This window comes from Oryx dammah, unplaced genomic scaffold (genome assembly GCF_014754425.2).
Source record: "Oryx dammah isolate SB20612 unplaced genomic scaffold, SCBI_Odam_1.1 HiC_scaffold_12, whole genome shotgun sequence".
In the NCBI taxonomy this organism is placed as follows: Eukaryota; Metazoa; Chordata; class Mammalia; order Artiodactyla; family Bovidae; genus Oryx; species Oryx dammah.
The window spans coordinates 8,359,604-8,378,553 of record NW_024070196.1 but is presented as its reverse complement, the minus strand read 5'-3'; the positions used below and the strand labels follow the sequence as shown (position 1 = coordinate 8,378,553).

Sequence of the window (18,950 nt, the reverse complement as noted above, 5' to 3'; positions counted from 1 at the left end):
TGAAATAGCATAGTGTTATTACACCTCAAAAACAAATAAAAAGGCAAATAAACAAACTCATAGTAAAAGACATCAGATTTGTGGTTACCAGAGGCAGGAGGCAGGGGAAGGGGAAATGAGCTGAAGGCAGGGAAAGGTACAAACTTCCAGTTATAAGACAAATGAGTACTGGGGATGTAATATATGACATGATAAATATAACCAACACTGCTATATGTTATATATGAAGCTGTTTAGAGAGGAGAACCTAAGAGCTCTCATCATGAGGACATTTTTTTTCTATTTCTTAATTTTGTATCTACAGGAGATGATGAATGTTCATTAAACTCATCATGATAAATCATTTTATGATGCATGTAAGTTGAATCATTATTCTGTATACTTTAAACTAGTACAGTGCTAGATGTCAGTTATATCTCAGTAAAACTGGGAGAACAAAGAATTTTTAAACACATTATAATATTCAATATATGCTTTACCTTGGTCATTATTCTTTGGAATCTTTTGCGTTCGAGCCACCCTCTGACAAGTGCCTGCACGATGGTGACCATTTTAATTATGTTTTTGGTTATTGCAAATTTTTTTCTTCCCCGGAACACTTGGAAGATCTCTATGTGTGGTCCAATTCTTTTAACTTTATTGTCAGTTTTATCACTTTTACTAAGAATGGATTTGGGGCTAAAAATAAAATATAAAATTTCCTATTATAGTTAATAAGAAAAACAATCTTCTAAAAAGTCTTAAATTCAATTTCATAATGAATATAATGAAGTAGAAAATACACTGTAATTAGCATATAGAATTAATGTATTTGTATATATATATATATATATGTATATCATCTGAACATTCCAATAGGGCTCTCCAAAGTTGAATACGTCAAAATCAATATAACATGCATAAATCGACCTTCTGAAGAAATGAAACCCAAAAGAAAGTAAATCTGTCAAAGTTTATCCACAAGTATTCAAAAGAGAGATACAGTATCTAAGGAACAAAATATTTTCATATGACAAGGCACATTAGTAAAAATAACTTTCCTGTCCCAGAAGCTATTTTAAAATAAAGACTGCTGCAAAATTATTCAGCACTGATTCTCTGCTTACCAAACTCCTCTGAAAAGTAATTTTATTTTCCAAATGCTTCCAGTTGAGAGGCTGGGTATATATTGATAGAGCCATGGACTACAGGATCACAGAAGTGAGTGCTCCTACTGGAAAACACGACAAGCCTTGCAACACTGATATGGACGGCCCTTGCCACTGTGATGACTGCGTGAGAAGACTTTCTGCATGAACAGCCTGTGACCTTGGCAATCTTCTGTCTGCTTTTTTCCCTCGTATATCTTTTGTATTTTTAGCATGGTAGTCAGGTTTTTCAAAGCCTTCCAAAGTTCAAAGTGTAGTTTCCTTGCAATTTTTAGCACACAAACATCTTTTTCTCCTCTTAATTGCTTTTGCTTCTGCATCTTTCACAGCTGGAGTTCCAATGAGATAGCCAGGTTGTTTCACACACCAGACATGAGTCTTGCCCTACAAAGTGCACTGTGTATAGACTTCTAAATTCCAGACCCAACTTTCTTGATTCCCAGAGTGAATATCATTGACTGTTTCTACAATTTCCTTCTCTGGATCTGTTTTGATATTTGCATTAAGCTGGCTCTTATAGACTCCTGTTCTAGTTTGCACATGATCATTATTTTTCTTCCCCTAGTGACTAAAATGTTGGAAGTCTGATTTTAATTATTGACTCCAGCCATCTAGTCTCTGTTGGGTGGTAGATAGTAGATAACAGGGGATCTTTTTTCCATTTGTTTCTTGTTAGTTTGTCTTGAAACTTGTGGTATCTTCTAATATGCCTTGTATTATCAGTATACCTAAAATTAAGTTTCCCCTGTGGCTCAGTGGTAAAGAATCTACCTGTAATGTAGGAGATGCATTCCTGGGTCAGAAAGATCCCCTGGAGAAGGAAATAGCAACCCACTCCACTATTTTTGCCTGGAGAACCCCCTGGACAGAGGAGCCTGGTGGGCTATAGTCCATGGGGTCAAAAAGAATCAGACACAACTTAGCAATTAAACAACTACAACAAAACTTAAAATCATTTGAGAAACTTTTGTACCCACTAGATTGGAGATCAGCTCCAGATTAGGAAATTCATAACAAGTATTCTTTGGAGATCCTTTTTGACTCTTGGACCTTCCTACACCAAAGTAGCCACTACTGACCAGTGAGATTTGCTCAAGCACAGAAAACTGTCCTCTGGATTTACTTTTGATCTAAAGCTAAAGACACAGAACCGAGGCTAGCACTTCTCTAGTTTGTGTATACAAATAAACATTGTCCTGTCTTTGCAAAAGAAAGGAAGTTAGCCTGGTATGATGTTCATATAACAGTAGTTCTTTTGTATCTTTGGTTGGTTCTTTCATTATCTCTCTTGAGAAAACTTCCGTAGACTGAGTCAAAAATATAACATGTTGTGCTGGAGAGAAATATTTAAATAGACAAAGCTACCAGAAATGGCATAGAAAATAAAGCAAAGTTTTCTTTTTGGTTGTTTAAATTAAGACTGATTTTGAATAGCTCATAAAAGAGGGAGCTCTGCCTTCTAAGAGTATTTTTGCTCTGTTATATCAATTTTTATGAACAGGCCTCCATGTATGAGATAAACTGGGAATGCAAATAAAATAGAAATGGTTACTTCTGACTTGTTCGGAGTTTTAAGACCTACTGTGAAATCAAAAGGACTTTGAGTTCATGACATTTTTTCCTTTTTCTCAGAAGAAATAAGAGAAGTCTTCTAGAAACACATACACCAACTTTATGGTCAAACTTATATGTTCTAACAATAATGTGTAAATAAATCTTAAAGGGACATATACACCTAACCATAAGGTGATGTGTGATGTGTATTGTTAAAGTACCAGCAGTGGTCGCTGGCTCTGCTATTCTCCTAAGTTGCCTTGAATGGCACAGAATTCTTTGTCACGTACTGAAAACTGTCTGTGGTGTGGAAATGTTAGGGGAAGCACACTGATTGAAACCATCCACCCTGGCCAAGCACCATAGTAACCATTTGTATGAGTTGTTTTACGACAGGAGGTCCTGGTAAGCAACACAGAACTAATAAGCCTCCACCAACTGGAAGAGTTTGGGAAAAGTCAAAAGGAGACACTACGTTTCCGACCACCTCCCAGAATCCTTCTCTCTGGCATCTATATTGGCTGAACAAGGTGTGCACCACCAGGAAGGACTCTGAGTCAGAATGATTGGCTAAAGACAATCCAGAAACTAATCCCATCACCATAATACCCAAGACTAGCCAAGTGGCAGAGCTGTTCTCCTGGGTTCCCTTACCCTCCTGCTCTCTGCTCAGGTGCCCTTTCCCAGTGAAATCTCTTGTTTTGTTAGCACATGTGTCTCCTCAGACAATTCATTTCCAAGTGTTAGACAAGAACCCGGTTTCGGGCCCTGGAAGGGGTCCCCCTTCCTGCAACAGAAGGGGGTTTGGGAGAGGGAGGGGGAGAATTGAAGTTAGTTATTTTGGTTAAAGGCTATAGTTAGCATGAATGATTAGAATGAGTGATTAAAAGCTATAGTTAACATGAGTGATTAGAATGACATTAATTAAAAGAAAAAGGAAATGCAAAAATGTTTACAAAAAGATGGATATGTTTTGTCTGCTTTTTAATCAATTGAAAAAGAAAAGGATTTATCTTAGGCCTTAGTCATATGGACTTTGATCAACAACACATCTCTAAACAATTGAAATGTTAAAAGAAAAGGAAATTTGAAGCTGAAGAGTAATTTATAGAAGACTTGATGGAAAGTGAATTATATTTACAAATAATGGGTTTGAAAAGAAGCTATGAAATACACCAAATTTTGATAATCAGTTCAGTTCAGTTCAGTTGCTCAGTCGTGTCCAACTCTTTGCGACCCCATGAATCGCAGCACGCCAGGCCTCCCTGTTCATCACCATCTCCCGGAGTTCACTCAGACTCAAGTCCATCCAGTCAGTGATGCCATCCAGCCATCTCATCCCCTGTCATCCCCTTCTCCTCCTGCCCCCAATCCCTCCCAGCATCAGAGTCTTTTCCAATGAGTCAACTCTACTCATGAGGTAGCCAAAGTACTGGAGTTTCAGTTTAGCATCATTCCTTCCAAAGAAATCCCAGGGCTGATCTCCTTCAGAATGGACTGGTTGGATCTCCTTGCAGTCCAAGGGACTCTCAAGAGTCTTCTCCAACACCACAGTTCAAAAGCATCAATTCTTCGGCACTCAGCCTTCTTCACAGCCCAACTCTCACATCCATACATGACCACAGGGAAAACCTTGACTAGCTTTGACTAGGCGGACTTTAGTCGGCAAAGTAATGTCTCTGCTTTTGAATATACTATCTAGGTTGGTCATAATTTTTCTTCCAAGGAGTAAGCATCTTTTAATTTCATGGCTGTAGTCACCATCTGCAGTGATTTTGGAGCCCCCCAAAAATAAAGTCTGACACTGTTTCCACTGTTTCCCCATCTATTTCCCATGAAGTGATGGGACCGGATGCCATGATCTTCATTTTCTGAATGTTGAGCTTTAAGCCAACTTTTCACTCTCCTCTTTCAGTTTCATCAAGAGTCTTCTTAGCTCCTCTTCACTTTCTGCCATAAGGGTGGTATCATCTGCATATCTGAGGTTACTGATATTTCTCCCAGCAATCTTGATTCCAGCTTCTGTTTCTTCCAGTCCAGCGTTTCTCATGATGTACTCTGCATGTAAGTTAAATAAGCAGGGTGACAATATACAGCCTTGACGTACTCCTTTTCCTATTTGAAACCAGTCTGTTGTTCCATGTCCAGTTCTAACTGTTGCTTCCTGACCTGCATACAGATTTCTCAAGAGGCAGGTCAGGTGGTCTGGTATTCCCATCTCTTGAAGAATTCCAGTTTATTGTGATCCACACAGTCAAAGGCTTTGGCATAGTCAATAAAGCAGAAATAGATGTTTTTCTGGAACTCTCTTGCTTTTTCCATGATCCAGCGGATGGTGGCAATTTGATCTCTGGTTCGTCTGCCTTTTCTAAAACAGGCTTGAACATCAGGGAGTTCACAGTTCATGTATTGCTGAAGCCTGGCTTGGAGAATTTTGAGCATTACTTTACTAGCATGTGAGATGAGTGCAATTGTTAGGTCAATTTGGATAAGTTTAATCCTCAAACAGAGAAATGCTTGTGAATCCTTGACTATGAAATGTTGCATGGGTGGTACAAACAAAAAAGTAAAATCAAAATTTGATTTTCTTTCTGCTACACTGAAAAAACTGATTTTTGAATAACAGTCTTCTCCTAATAGGAGAGGAGGAAAATCATTCAGGGCTTTTATTACAGTTTTCCTAGGAAGCAAAAATTCCTTACATCACACAAAAATATTTCTTATAAATACTTATACATTTTTTCTCTTCTTTGTGATCTACTTCTTACAAAATCTGGTATTCCTAATATTTAATGTGATTTGTGACTATGTTACTTTTTTGTTTTTACTCTAAGGTCACCTATGACTTTTGTTGATACTTTGCAGCCTCTCAAAATTCTTTGCAGTTCAAATTTAAATCCTATATTTAGAAACAAAAGCCTGCTGGTTCAAAACTGAAAATTCTTAAAGATCCAACTGTTTTAAATATGACCTGAATAGCCGCAATTTTTGGCCATTTAGAGCCTGCCTGCTTTGCATTTCCTATAAAACTATAACCAACGTTTACTAGCCAAAGATAAGACAAACTCTGAGGCTATGAAAGACTTCAAGCCACTACTGCCCATCAGAGTTCACTGACCCAGAGACTCCCCTTCTTGCTGTGAGTGAAATCACCTAGACATGTAAGCTCCCCCTCCTGCACTCCCACAGGAGGCCCTCACTCTCTTCCCCTTCTGAATGGTGACTCTGCATCATGGTCTCGAGGTCTTCTGCTGTGAGGGACTTCCTCTCTCACAGCTGTCCATGTGAGCCAAACAAAGTGTGTTGTGTGCCATTGGGAACCACGTCCATATCTTTTCCTTGATTATTCTCATGATCCTTGAGCTCATTATCATGTCCACAGTTTTACTTGACTCAGCACTACTATATTGAAAGTTGTCCGATGTACCCAAGGCCACACCACAAAAAGATACCAAAGAAAAATCTCCTTAAGTTAAATATATAACAGCTAAAATATTGTTAATATAAATATATTAGGAGCACACTTTGTGGTAAGTTGATTGCACTGATGGCTAATTAATGCCTCTTTATGCCCCTATCTTTGCAATGTGATTTTACAGCCCCACCCATCAGGTGGGGAATCAAGCTACCCACCCAAGAATCTAGATTAGCCCCGTGAATTGCTTTGACCAAAAAGATTCAATGGAAGTGATGCTATGCCAGTTCTTAGCATGTGCCACTAGAGGCCTTACACAGTTCCATTCTCCTGGAACTCGTCATGTACTCGAGAACAAGCCAACAAGCCTCCAAAGAATGAGAGACCACAGGAGAACCGACAAGAGGGACTCGTTTGAGTGATCCTCGATGACGTCAGCTGAGTACGGACCAGATCATCGGAACTGCCTCGTGAGAAATAACAGTTGCTGTTTTCAATTACTACATTCTGTGATATTGTAGCACTGAATCTCTGATGCACATACTCATGTTTATACACACAGGGTAATACAGTAACTGCCGAATTGATTTTTTTTTTAATATTTTATTTCAGAGGTAAATTATCTCTGTCAAGTAGTGACACCCATGGCAAAGATTTTATGGGATGACTTAAAAAAAAAACCTTGAGGGTTTCCAGTGTAAACAGTGTGTTCTTATTTTAAGATATATGTGTGTGTGTGTGTTAGGGAAATAAAATAGAAGTGGTCTTATTCAGGCTTCAGAGACAAAGGAGCAGATCAAGCCGCTTACCTCGCTTTTGACTCACCTAGACACTGCCCAGACTACCACTGTGGGTATCAGCCACAACTTCCCTAAGTGTTGGAAGAGAAACATAATAGATAGATAGGAAGCAGATCTTGGAATTTGTTAAGTCCCTAGAGGAGGTCTGGCCAACCACTTCCTGGATTTAGCAACATTCCAAGATCTGCAAAAGAAAGAAAGAAAGTGAAGTCGCTCAGTCCTGTCTGACCGACTCTTTGCGACCCCAGGGACTGTGGCCCACCAGGCTCCTCCATCCATGGGGTTTCCCAGGCAAGAATACTGGAGTGGGTCGCCATTTCCTTCTCCAGGGCATCTTCTGGACCCAGGGATCGAACCCAGGTCTCCCGCGTTGCAGGCAGACGCTTTAACGTCGCCATAATAGCAGAGCTGCTGGTTTTTTGTTTTCTGTTTTTGCTCCTAAACTAATAATTGGTTTGTGGCCTGGGGATTATAAGTGGGGCCAAGAAACAGCAGTCCAAAGACTCACCCACAGAGTTGACACTGCCTGGGACCTTTTCCCAACTGGAACTCCGGACTGCAGTCACACAGAACTTCCCAGCGCTAAGTCTATTGCTGCTGCTGCTGCTGCTGCTGCTAAGTTGCTTCAGTCGTGTCTGACCCTGTGCGACCCCATAGACGGCAGCCCACCAGGCTCCCCCGTCCCTGGGATTCTCCAGGCAAGAACACAAGGAGTGGGTTGCCATTTCCTCCTCCAATGCATGAAAGTAAAAAGTGAAAGTGAAGTTGCTCAATCATGTCTGACTCGTAGAGACCCCATGGACTACAGCCTACCAGGCTCCTCCATCCATGGGATTTTCCAGGCAAGAGTACTGGAGTGGGGTGCCATTGCCTTCTCCGGCACTAAGTCTGGATGTCTGCAAATCCAATATAGTGGTGTATATACTACTGCTTTTCTCTGCTGTTTCTATTTCTTGTTTTCTTTTAAGGTTAGTATATTGAAAGCAGACTAGATAGTTCTCTAATAAATATTTGTATTGTTTATTTGAATATAATGAGTGGCTTATTTTGTTAACAAATCCTTTGAACCTGAGAAGAAAGTGAAAACTTTCGACAAAACCGCATGCTAAGTCACTTCAGTCTGACTCTTTGTGACCCCATGGACTACAGTCAGCCAGGCTCCTCTGTCCATGGGATTCTTCAGGCAAGTATATTGGGGTGGGTTTCTGGGCCCTCCTGCAAGGGATCTTCCCAACCCAGGGATCAAACCCATGTCTCTTACATCTCCTGCATTGGTGGGTGGGTTCTTTACCACTAGGGCCACCTTTAATGAAGGTCATTTGGCCATGTCCCCTCTTTGTGACCCCATGAACTATATAGTCCATGGAATTCTCTAGGCCAGAATACTGGAGTCGGTAGCCTTTCCCTTCTTCCCAACCCAGGGATTGAACTCAGGTCTCCTGTACTGCAGGCGGATACCTTACGAGCTGAGCCACAAGGGAAGCCCAAGAATATTGGAGTGGGTAGCCTATCCTTTCTCCAGCGGATCTTCCTGACCCTGGAATTGAACCAGGGTCTCCTGCATTATAGGCAGATTCAACTGAGCTATCAATGAAGTGGCCACCTGGGAAGCCCTGTTTCAAGGTGATCAGTGACTAAATCCTTATGCAATGAATATGTATGTCTTCAATAGAGGATTCCACTTCTCTCCACTCTGATATTTCTGTTTATTATATCAAATACACACTAGACATATATTATTCCACTCAGACATAACTTCATCAGGTGGCTTCGACCTTTTTCTCACACTTGCCCAAAGTCCCTAATACAACTTATATGGGACTTATGTCCCCTGAAAGAAACATCAAAAGAAAGACAGCCTTACAAAGAATATATTTTCTTAACAATTTATAGTAGAAGGAGAAGATTTAGAGTACAGGCTTCTCAATTTATGATCTGTGTCATATGTATGATACTATAGTGCTCCTCAACTTTTTTTTTTTTTTTTTTGCACTAGTGACTGGTTTTATGGAAGATAACTTTCCCACAGACCAAGATAGGGGATGGTTAGGATAATTCAAACAAATTACACTTATTGTGCACTTTAGTTTCATTATTATTAAATCAGCTCCACCTCAGATCATCAGGCATTAGATCCCAGATGTTGGGAACCCCAGTATAAAACCAAGAGAGGACAAAATTATGTCATGACTTCAGAAAGGCTGTCATTGGGAATCTCCAGTCCTCAATGGTTTGGATAATTTGGGTGACTGACTTCAGGGTTTTTTTTTCTTTGTTTCAGGGGGTACTAAAAGACAGTTATACCACATAAACTGACTCTACTACATAAATGTTCAACTTCATGAAAATTACAAGCATCAGTAGTAAGTAGATGAGATGGGGAAATGCATTATGACTGTCAGATAGATGGAGGCTCAGTAACCACCTCTGAATTAGAGAATCAGTAGGAACTATCCCTTGCTTACTTCTTCAAATGTAATTTTTAAATTTATTAGCCTTCATAAGGTCTTAAAACAGTTCTGATATGGAGAGAATTATCATTTTATAGATTTTACAGTTCTGATATGGAAAGAATTATCATTCTACAGATTCTTAGTCACTAAAGAGTATCTGTAAAACTCTTGGGCCAAAAGATATACAGTTATTCCAGTTATAAAATAAGTAGGTTCTACAGAAGTAATGTCCAGCACAGTTAGTAAATACAGTTAATAATATCATACTGTATATTTGAAAGTTGCTAAGACAGTAGATCTTAAAAGTACTCATCACAGGGAAAAAATTGTGACTATATGAGATGATGGATGTTAACTAGACTTTCTATGATCATTTTGCTATATATTCAAATATTGAATCATTATGTTGTACACCTGAAACTATAATGTGTCATTACATGGCAACTATATCTCAATTTTGAAAATTCTGTTAGAAGGTATTTATAAACATAAACATAAATCATTAGAAAGTAGGTATGAAACTAGTTACCACCATAGAAGAGATTACATTCTTTGTCCCCAAGCCACCTCTTTTGAAAGTCACCCTATAAAGGTTGAGAAAGACCAGAGCTGAAAAGCTGAACTGAAATCTTTCACTTGAGGTTTGACAAATCTATGATCAAGGTGTCAGATCAAAGAGTTTTCAGTGAGAGAAGAAATTAAGCAAGATTACATGTGAGAAAAGATACAATAAGTTAATTAGTAAGTTAATCATGTCTGAATATTAAGACACTGAGCTTGGCAAACATTTGAACAGGGAATTTCCTTTCAACTGCTAATGCTTATATGATAATATATATTAAACACTAAATCAGTTTTAGAGTTTGGTTCAGATATTGCTACTAATTAGTTTTGGCTGATATTGAAGTATTTTGTATGCTCCATTTATAAAAGCACTCTTCGCCCATCTGTTCATAGGTTGAAAGTGATTAAAGGATACTTACTTTGGCTGCTGTAAAAGTCAAATACTTTTTAAGCTGCAAATATGTGACAAAACCAGTTCAGGTTGCCAAGTTCAGAAATACATCAAAAAAGATTTACAATGCCTCCCTGCCCCCAATTCCTCTTCCAACCTGCATTATCAAAAAGTAAATATCACCGCTTTCCTGATTAGACTAGCATGCCTGCTTTGTCCAAATGCTTTGCAATTTAGTTATAATTTACACAATTTGCTCTGATTTGGATCCTCTGCTACCAACTGTGTTGAGGGTTTTCGTTTCCTGTATATGCAGCCTTGAAGCAGAAGCATGTGATGCTTTCGTGCTTTGAATGCTGGATCTGAAAGCAATTTGGCTAACAAGTGAAACAAGTTTGTGGCCTACTTTAATACCCTATATGAGGTCTGTTCAGTTTAAAAACAATGCATTATATTCAGCATGGATGATAGAGATTTTTAAGAACAGGAAGGTAATAAATTTCCACAAATAATATTGTCTCAGTATTATTTAGTACTCCACTGACAAATCTTCCCAAGGGGTTAGGACTTCATGCTCACAAAACCTGCTCAATTCAAACATCAGAACAGAATTCTTGGCACTTTTAAAAAAGATGCAATCCTTCTGAAGTGGAAGATAACATCACTTTAATTGAGGCAAAATTTTTAAATAATTTAAATATCTGAATGAGATGTGTTTCCTTCTGAGCTCTCCACACTCTTGTGTTCTGATCATGCCTCACAATGCTAGCCTGCCCTGACACAAAAAAATGAAGAGCCCTCCTTTTTGGATGTTGTTCAGTCGCTAAGTCATGTCCAACTCTTCACAACCCCATGGACTGCAGCATGTCAGGCTTCCCCGTCCTTCACTATTTCCTGGAGTTTGCTCAAACTCATGTCCATTGAGTCAGTGATGCCATCTCATCCTCTATCACCCCCTTCTCCTGCCTTCAATCTTTCCCAGCATCAGGGTCTTTTCCAATGAATCAGTTCTTCACATCAGGTGGCCAAAGTACTGGAGCTTCAGCTGCAGTATCAGTCATTCCAATGAATATTCAGGGTTGATTTCCTTTAGGATTGGCTGGTTTGATCTCCTTGCAGTCCAAGGGACTCTCGAGAGTCTACTCCAGCACTACAGTTCAAAAGAATCAATTTTTCAGTACTCAGCCTTCTTTACGGTCCAACTCTCACATCCATACTAGTCCCTTTGACTAGATAGACATTTGTCAGTAAAGGGATGCCTCTGCTTTTTAATATGCTGTCTAGGCTGGTCCTAGTTTTTCTTCCAAGGAGCAAGCGTCTTTTAATTTCATGGCTGCAGTCACCATCTGCAGTGATTTTGGAGCCAAATAGTCACTGTTTCCATTGTTTCCCCATCTATTTGCCATGAAGTTTATGGGACCAGATGCCATGATCTTAGTTCTTTAAATGTTGAGTTTAAGCCACAGCAACCTCTAACTAGATCATATTAAAGGGTGGAGGCTGATAGTCTATTTAGAGTCTCTGAGGATACTGTCTTCAACAGTTTATTACCTAAAGTGCTCTAACCAGCACCTATCCAGAAATGCAAATGACATAGTGGCCTGGGAGGGTTTCTTCTGCCTACCCCACACCTGACTTTCCTAGAAAGACATTCTCCCAGTCCATCAGGCCATATCTCTGGAAAGATGAGTTTTATTTTTGCTATTGCTGCTTAGTTTCAATTTTCCAACAGCTCTTCCTCAAAAAAACAAAATTTTAAATCCCAAATTCAGTTCAAAAAATGAAATTATTCTTTCCTGCATGTATTAACTTTTTGGAGAAGCACTATTTGTTATGAATTAAACCAAAATTATCATTTCACATCACAGACAGCCAAAAGGAAAAACTGGATTTGTTCAAACTTAATTGATTCTGCCTATATGGGCAAGATAATCATGACACACTCCCAGGGAATTCTTTCTAATACAAGCATTAAAACATCATTTTAATGTACATACATGTTTTTATCTGTAGGGAACTTTAAAAAAGTACCCTGGAAGATGTCATAATGACTAGGGTGTTTATGCCAAAGGTGTAATGGGAGCTGATTTTTCTGTGACAGAATGACCAGAGTTGTCCATTTATCATGAGCTTATCTATGCAATAGGGAACATAATGAGTTGTCTAGTCCTTCTCCCAAAATATTCATTTATTCCTCTTGAGGTAGCCCTTTGCTCTCAATCCAAACTTTAGTCAGTTATGGAGGAGAGCTGAATCTATCCACTGCCATCTGTCTCTCTCATCTTTGATCAGAAAGAACAATGAAGATCAGTGCCTGTCCACAGATTATTTGTCCCTAGAATCGAGTTTTAGATAATGAAATAAATCCGCACAACAATTCAGGTGATTTTTAAAAACAACTTACAATATTATACTGAACCTGTTATTGCCAAACACCTATGTCTTTTAGAGACTGTCATTTCCAGGAACTGGGGAGACCCTTGAGCAAGCACACTCCGTGTGAGGATCAGAAAGCAGGTCAGATTTTACTAGAAAAGCAGGAAATGTGGACAGTCTTCAGAGCAATCTGGAGAGGGATGGGGCTTGTAATCCCTCTCCCCAGGCTTCTGCTTCCCTATTCTCCCTCTGGATGAGTTCTTCCATGAAAAAAGTAATTGAAACTGAATTTCCTGTGAAATGAGACATCCATTCGTCCTCATTTCACTTTTGTGGGTAAGATTACTGTGATTTAGAGATGAGAACTTATGTGATCCCTCTCTCATTGTTCCTCTTGCTGTTTCTTGGGTGTTTTCTTTCTGACTCCACACAGGAACTGTTACGAATAAAGTCTGCTTCTTTCCCTGACAGGTTGTTAATGGCATCAACAAGGTGAAATTACTTTTTATAACAGTAGATGGAAAAAGTATTCATTGACCAAGGAATGGAGAAGCAGGAGGTCTTGCTCTAAAAGCACCTTCTCCCATAGACAAGGACAAGGTTTTCATAGGAAAAGGGGCTAAAGGGACAGAATGGGGCAGAGGTCATGGTCACTTAGGTTCATGGAAATGGGTGGTGATTTCCTGGATCAGGGTCAGTGCCTCTTTTCTGCCCTTTTATGGTCCTTTAGAGTTTGCATCAGAAGCAGATGGAACCAACATGGTGACCTTGGGCAAGGATTATAGCATTAAAGTGAAAGTGAAAGTGAAGTCGCTTAGTCCTGTCTGACTCTTTGAGATCCCATGGACTGTAGTCTACCAGGCTTGTCTGTCCATGGGATTTTCCAGGCAAGGGTACTGGAGTGGGTTGCCATTTCTTTCTCCAGGGGATCTTCCTGACCCAGGGATTGAACCCAGGTCGCTTTACCCTCTGAGCCACCAGGGAAGCCCTATAGTATTAAAAGGAGATGATAAAGAGTTGCAGAGCAGCGGTACTCAGCTGTTTTGGCACCAGGGACCGATCTCATGGAAGATAATTTTTCCATGGACCAGGGGGCTAGGGGAGTGGAGTGGTGGTTTGGGGATGATTCTCGTAAGGAGCATGAAACCTAGATTCCTCACAAGCACAGTTCCAAACCATTTTACTCCTGAGAGTCTAATGCGGCCATTGATCGGACAGGAAGGGGAGCGCAGGCAGCAATGCAAGCGATGGGGAGCAGCTGTAAATACAGATGACGCTCCGCCCACTGCTCATCTCCTGGTGCATAGCATGGTCCTTAACGGGCCATGGACTGCTAGTGGTCCATGGCTCAGGTGTAGGAGACTCCTGTTATAGCAAGATCTCCATCCCAATTTTGAAGTTCAGACAGCTTATACCACTTTCTTGTGGTTAAACTTCTTGTTCATGTCATGTAAAAACAGCTAGAAAATACAGTCAATTTGGTTTTCTGCAAGTTTTCTTAGAAATGAGTTGGGGGTGGCTGTTTTCTCACTTCCTTGATGAAAGCAGGTGTTCTTATGTTGTTTAATATCAGACTATATCAGTTATCAATGGGATAGTATGTGAAGAACTGAAGGAAGCAGTAGTGGGGCCAAGAGCCAGAAGGTGTACAAAATGAATGTCATGCCATTCTGAATTCACTTCCTTTATTTTAATTTTATGATTATTTTTGTTTTCACTAGATTGCTATACCATGGAATGATTTATAATGTTTCTGAATTTCAGGAGGCTAAATGTCAAGCTTTTCATAAAATCTTTGCAAATAAGGTAGAGAAATACAGGCTGACTGGCTGATCTTGAGTGGTCCACTGAACAGTGTCATTACTAGCTGAGATGGTGAATATATGACAAAGACACGAGAAAGGGAATACATGATAATTTCAGTTTTGAGAGATGGTTATTATGGGATAATCCAGTGAAGATATTCAGGAAGGAGTAGAAAGTCTGAGATAGGAATTATAAATGCCTGTAAGGGAAAAAAAATTATAAAAAGGCAGAGAAAAGATCCAAAATTTTAACTCATGCATTGAACATATATATATATACATTTACTCACTCATTCACTCATTCAGTGTAAGTTGCTCATTTCACACTGGGGATACACTAATAAATAAAATAGAACATTCCCTTTCCTCATTAAGTTTATGTTTTAGTAGGAGAGACAGATAGTAGTCACAGTAAATAAGTTAATAATAGAGTCTGTTAGAAAACAATGTATGCTATCATAAAAAATAAAGCAGGGTAAGGTGATTGGGAAGTGCTTTTGCAGGAGCAGCAGCAGCAGCAGGGGTAGAAATGGCAATGTTAGTGTATGTTTTGCAAATAAGATCATCTATAAATGTATGGACACCAAGTGGGTAAAAAGTGGGTGGGATGAGTTGGGAGACTGGGATTGACATGTATATACTATTGATACTAAGTATAAAATAAACAACTAAAGAGAACCTACTATATATCTCAGGGCATGCTACTCAGTGCTGTGAGGTGACCCAAATGAGAAAGAAATCCAAAAGTGAGGGGATATATGTATACAGGTATGTGTGGCTGATCACTCTGCTATACAACAGAAACTATCACAACACCGTAAAGCGTGAACTAATCATCTCAGGCAAAGGTAACATGGAGCTAAATCCAGTGATGAGATGTGATAACTGTACTTGTAAAGCTCTGTAGCTGGTTAATGTATATGACTGTACAAATAATTCCTCAGACTCATGAGGATGGTTAGTACATTTCCTGTAGCATCGTAGGTACCACATAACAATTCTCTGGGTCATCACACCTCTATACTCTGAATTCCTTGAAAGAGATTACTTTTCCTTGTGTGCCTGGCAATATATAATAGATGAAGGGAAGGAAAAGAAAGGAAGGATGGCAAAAGAACAGAATGGGGACCTATCAGAATCTAAGAAAGTTTGAGGGTTTGCTTGTTTGGGTTTTTATTTTTCAGAGTTGAAGTCAGTGTGACTATTTTCCTTAAGAAATGGAATCACCAAGTTGACAAATGACAGGCTTCATGAATTGATCTAGGCTACTACAGTTTGGTTCCACTGAACACTGTATTCATAAAATTACCTTTGAAACGCTGTATTCTGCCCCAAGCATCACATTTCAAGAGGGATGCTTTTCAGGATGGTAAGCACCCATGCCTTTCCTCTGTTTCTATCTCATCTCCCTTTACGGAATTGCACTTCTTCTTCTCCAGTCATGTGACTCCTCTATGATTTGCCTGCTCATGCCATCCAAGCTGGAAGGTCAGCCAGAATATTTCTACGTGAAGTGTGAATATGTCTGTGTCTGTGTGTGTAATAAGAGCTTTTTCTTTTTGGTAAGACCAGGAAGTAACTCAATTACAAACAGCTGGAAGCCAGTCATTTTCCTTACCACATGGAGAACAACTCTGTTAGTAAGAGGCTTTAATTGTTCCAAACAGGGACAAGCAGAGATGTAAAATGAATGAAAGGAGAGCACATCCTAAGACATTACTTGAGTCTATTGAATCCACTGAGTCTAAGATGCTGAACAGATTCCCCACCATACTCTACACTCTTGGAATTCCCACTTATGTGAGCAAACAGCTAAATACCATTTTGCTTAAGCTAATTTGAAATAGATTCCTAATAAAGATATAGATAGATAGATAAAGAGAGAGAATCTAAAAAGAGAAAATTGGTAACTAGAGTGGTTTCAAAAAGACTGACTCAGGAGCAGTGGTTACCATTTCAAGGTAGATAGGTGCTGAGCTTCACACAGAGAACAGTCAAGATCAGAGCACTACTTAGAATGAAATGGGATTCCGCTTGAAAAAAATCATTACTAGTTCCTGGAGTCTTCAGCAAGAGGCTATGTAGAAGATTCACCCTTTGGATAGTTTCCATAGGAAACCTCTACAGTTTCTTAAACTCTGATATTCTATAATTTCCCAAAGACAAAACACACTAAAGGAACTATCACTGGAGAAATATCATCCACTATAAATTTATTTTCAAAAAACGCTTAGCCTCCACTGACCCAGAAAAAAGTTGTTCACAGAAGATACTAGGAACAAGCTAATATTACATTGAGGGCATGTGTGCTGTCGCTCAGTTGTGTCTGACTCTTTGAGACCCTATGGACCATTGCCCTCCAGGCTCCTCTGTCCATGGGATTCTCCAGGCAAGAATACTGGAGTGGGTTGCCATGCCCTCCTCCAGAGGATCTTCCTGACCCAGGGATCAAACCCATGCCTCTTAAGTCTCCTGCATTAGAAGGTAGGTTCTTCACCACCAGTGCCACTATTAGTAGATAACAAATTTCAAAAGAGATCACAGGAAAGTCATTAGGTGGTAAACTGTAAAAGTGTTTTGAGATAAACTAGGTGAACTTGACCCATTTCAGGAAAAATGATGATGGACAAGTGTAGTAATTTTAGAGACATAAAGGAAAAATTTAATGGCTAAATTTCCAGACTTTGAAATGTGAATTTCATACTTAGATATGCCAGGAAATGTACTGCTGGGAGCCAACACAGGAGATCCCATCCATGACAAGGTCATGTGGAAGAGACATGACGAGCAAGGTGGATCAGGACTCGAGGGACCCCCTGGACCTGCTCGAGCATCTACCCCCAAACCAGAATCTGTCTTACTATTTTGTACCTTTCACCAACTCTTCTGACATTAACAGGGGGCTATCCCCGACCTCCTTTCTCTAGAAAAAATAAACTTAGGGCTCTAGTTGATAAGTCTCTTTGACATGAAAAAATATTTCAATTCAAACCCCCTCTGATGGCTTTCTAGCTTGCTTGGCAGGTTTATCCAGACTCTTGCAGCTACGCTTGTAATTGTTCACAGCCTCCCAACTGTGAGAGACATGGGAAGCCTAAAACATTCTAAAAGTATAGAGCCTTTCAAAGAGTTAAAAACTATTCAGATAGTGCTGGTGTAGGATTTCACTGTTGAGCCAATGCTTGCTGCCAAGTTCCCATATCCCTTATCCATTGTGCACCTGGGAGTGCATTAGTTAACATAGTTAGAATGTAAGAAAAACAAGCAGTAGCCTTAGAATTAACCACATCAGTCAGACCTTTGAGCTAATTGGTTCTTTCTTTGTTGTAACTCACTGCACCTTTGCTCCATGAGAATGTAACTCTTTTTAATACTTTCTGAGGCTAACATAGATCAAAAATATAAAAATATTTTTATATATTATAAATATAAAAAATATTAAAATATTTAATATAAAAATATTAAAAATATAAAGAAAAAAGACTTCAAGGGAAAATAAGTTTTCTGGTTGAGCAGCCTTTACCAAAAGAGGGTCATAAAATGTCCACAGGCCTCCAAGGCCAAAAGATAATGTACACAACATTGTTTATGGGAAAGGTATACAAAAAAATCCTGGTTTCGATAAAGACAAACAGATGTAATGTTTGGGCTGACTCTGCATGACTGTATCTTTCATTTCCCTCTATTTACAAGTCAAGGTATAAAAGTTCCTTTTAAAAATAAAGTTATGGGCCTCGCTCACCAAAGCTTGGTCACCCCGTGTCATTCTTTCTTTCTCTCTCTCTCTCTCTCTCTCTCTCTCTCTCTCTTTCCTTTTCAGGTTGATCCCCTAGAACGCAGAGGCTCTCTGAGTTCACTTTCCTGCCTGGGCTTCTAAGCCCTTCTCCCCATCAAGAGGGCACCTGTGGCCTACGTGAACAAAACAAGTCCCGTGCTGGGGCTTTATTGGCTTTCTGCATAAACCAAGGAATATCAACCTCTTTCCTCTATTTTCTTATCTGCAACATTCTTTCTTTATCTCTCTCTAAATCTCTCTCGAGGACACCGTATCCCCTGAGGATACCCCTGGATCCTGCTGGGGCTGGAGCCCAACAATGTACAGTATTCTATAATATCAAAAAAGAGGAAATTTAGAATTCTTAGCACAATTTTGTCTTTTAGTAACACATTGGTGAGTCATATCCAGCAACTTCTACCCTTTTAGTTTGAGCATGCTACAAAATAGAAAGGGAAAGTATACAGTTATTCCTCATCTACATATTTACATGAACTATCTGGATTCTTGGGATCCTAAAGAATGAAAAAAAAAAAGAGAAACAAGATTTATAAAATGGCACACTTCATTGATGGCATATATAAAAAATAATGTTTACATTATCCAGAATTAATAGTAAAAAGGTGGAAGGCTGATTACCACCTTTTGAACTTCTTACAACTTGAACAT

The 18,950-nt window shown here is 39.3% G+C and overlaps 1 protein-coding gene across 1 annotated transcript in view; it reads right to left on the bottom strand.

Moving 5' to 3' along the window:
- The window catches only part of IQCM (IQ motif containing M), a 439,185-nt gene that overhangs the window by 238,668 nt on the left and 181,567 nt on the right, over positions 1-18,950 (bottom strand). Inside the window, 1 exon segment of the mRNA XM_040251672.1 lies at positions 480-678. Within this exon segment, the coding sequence (XP_040107606.1) occupies positions 480-678 (199 nt within the window).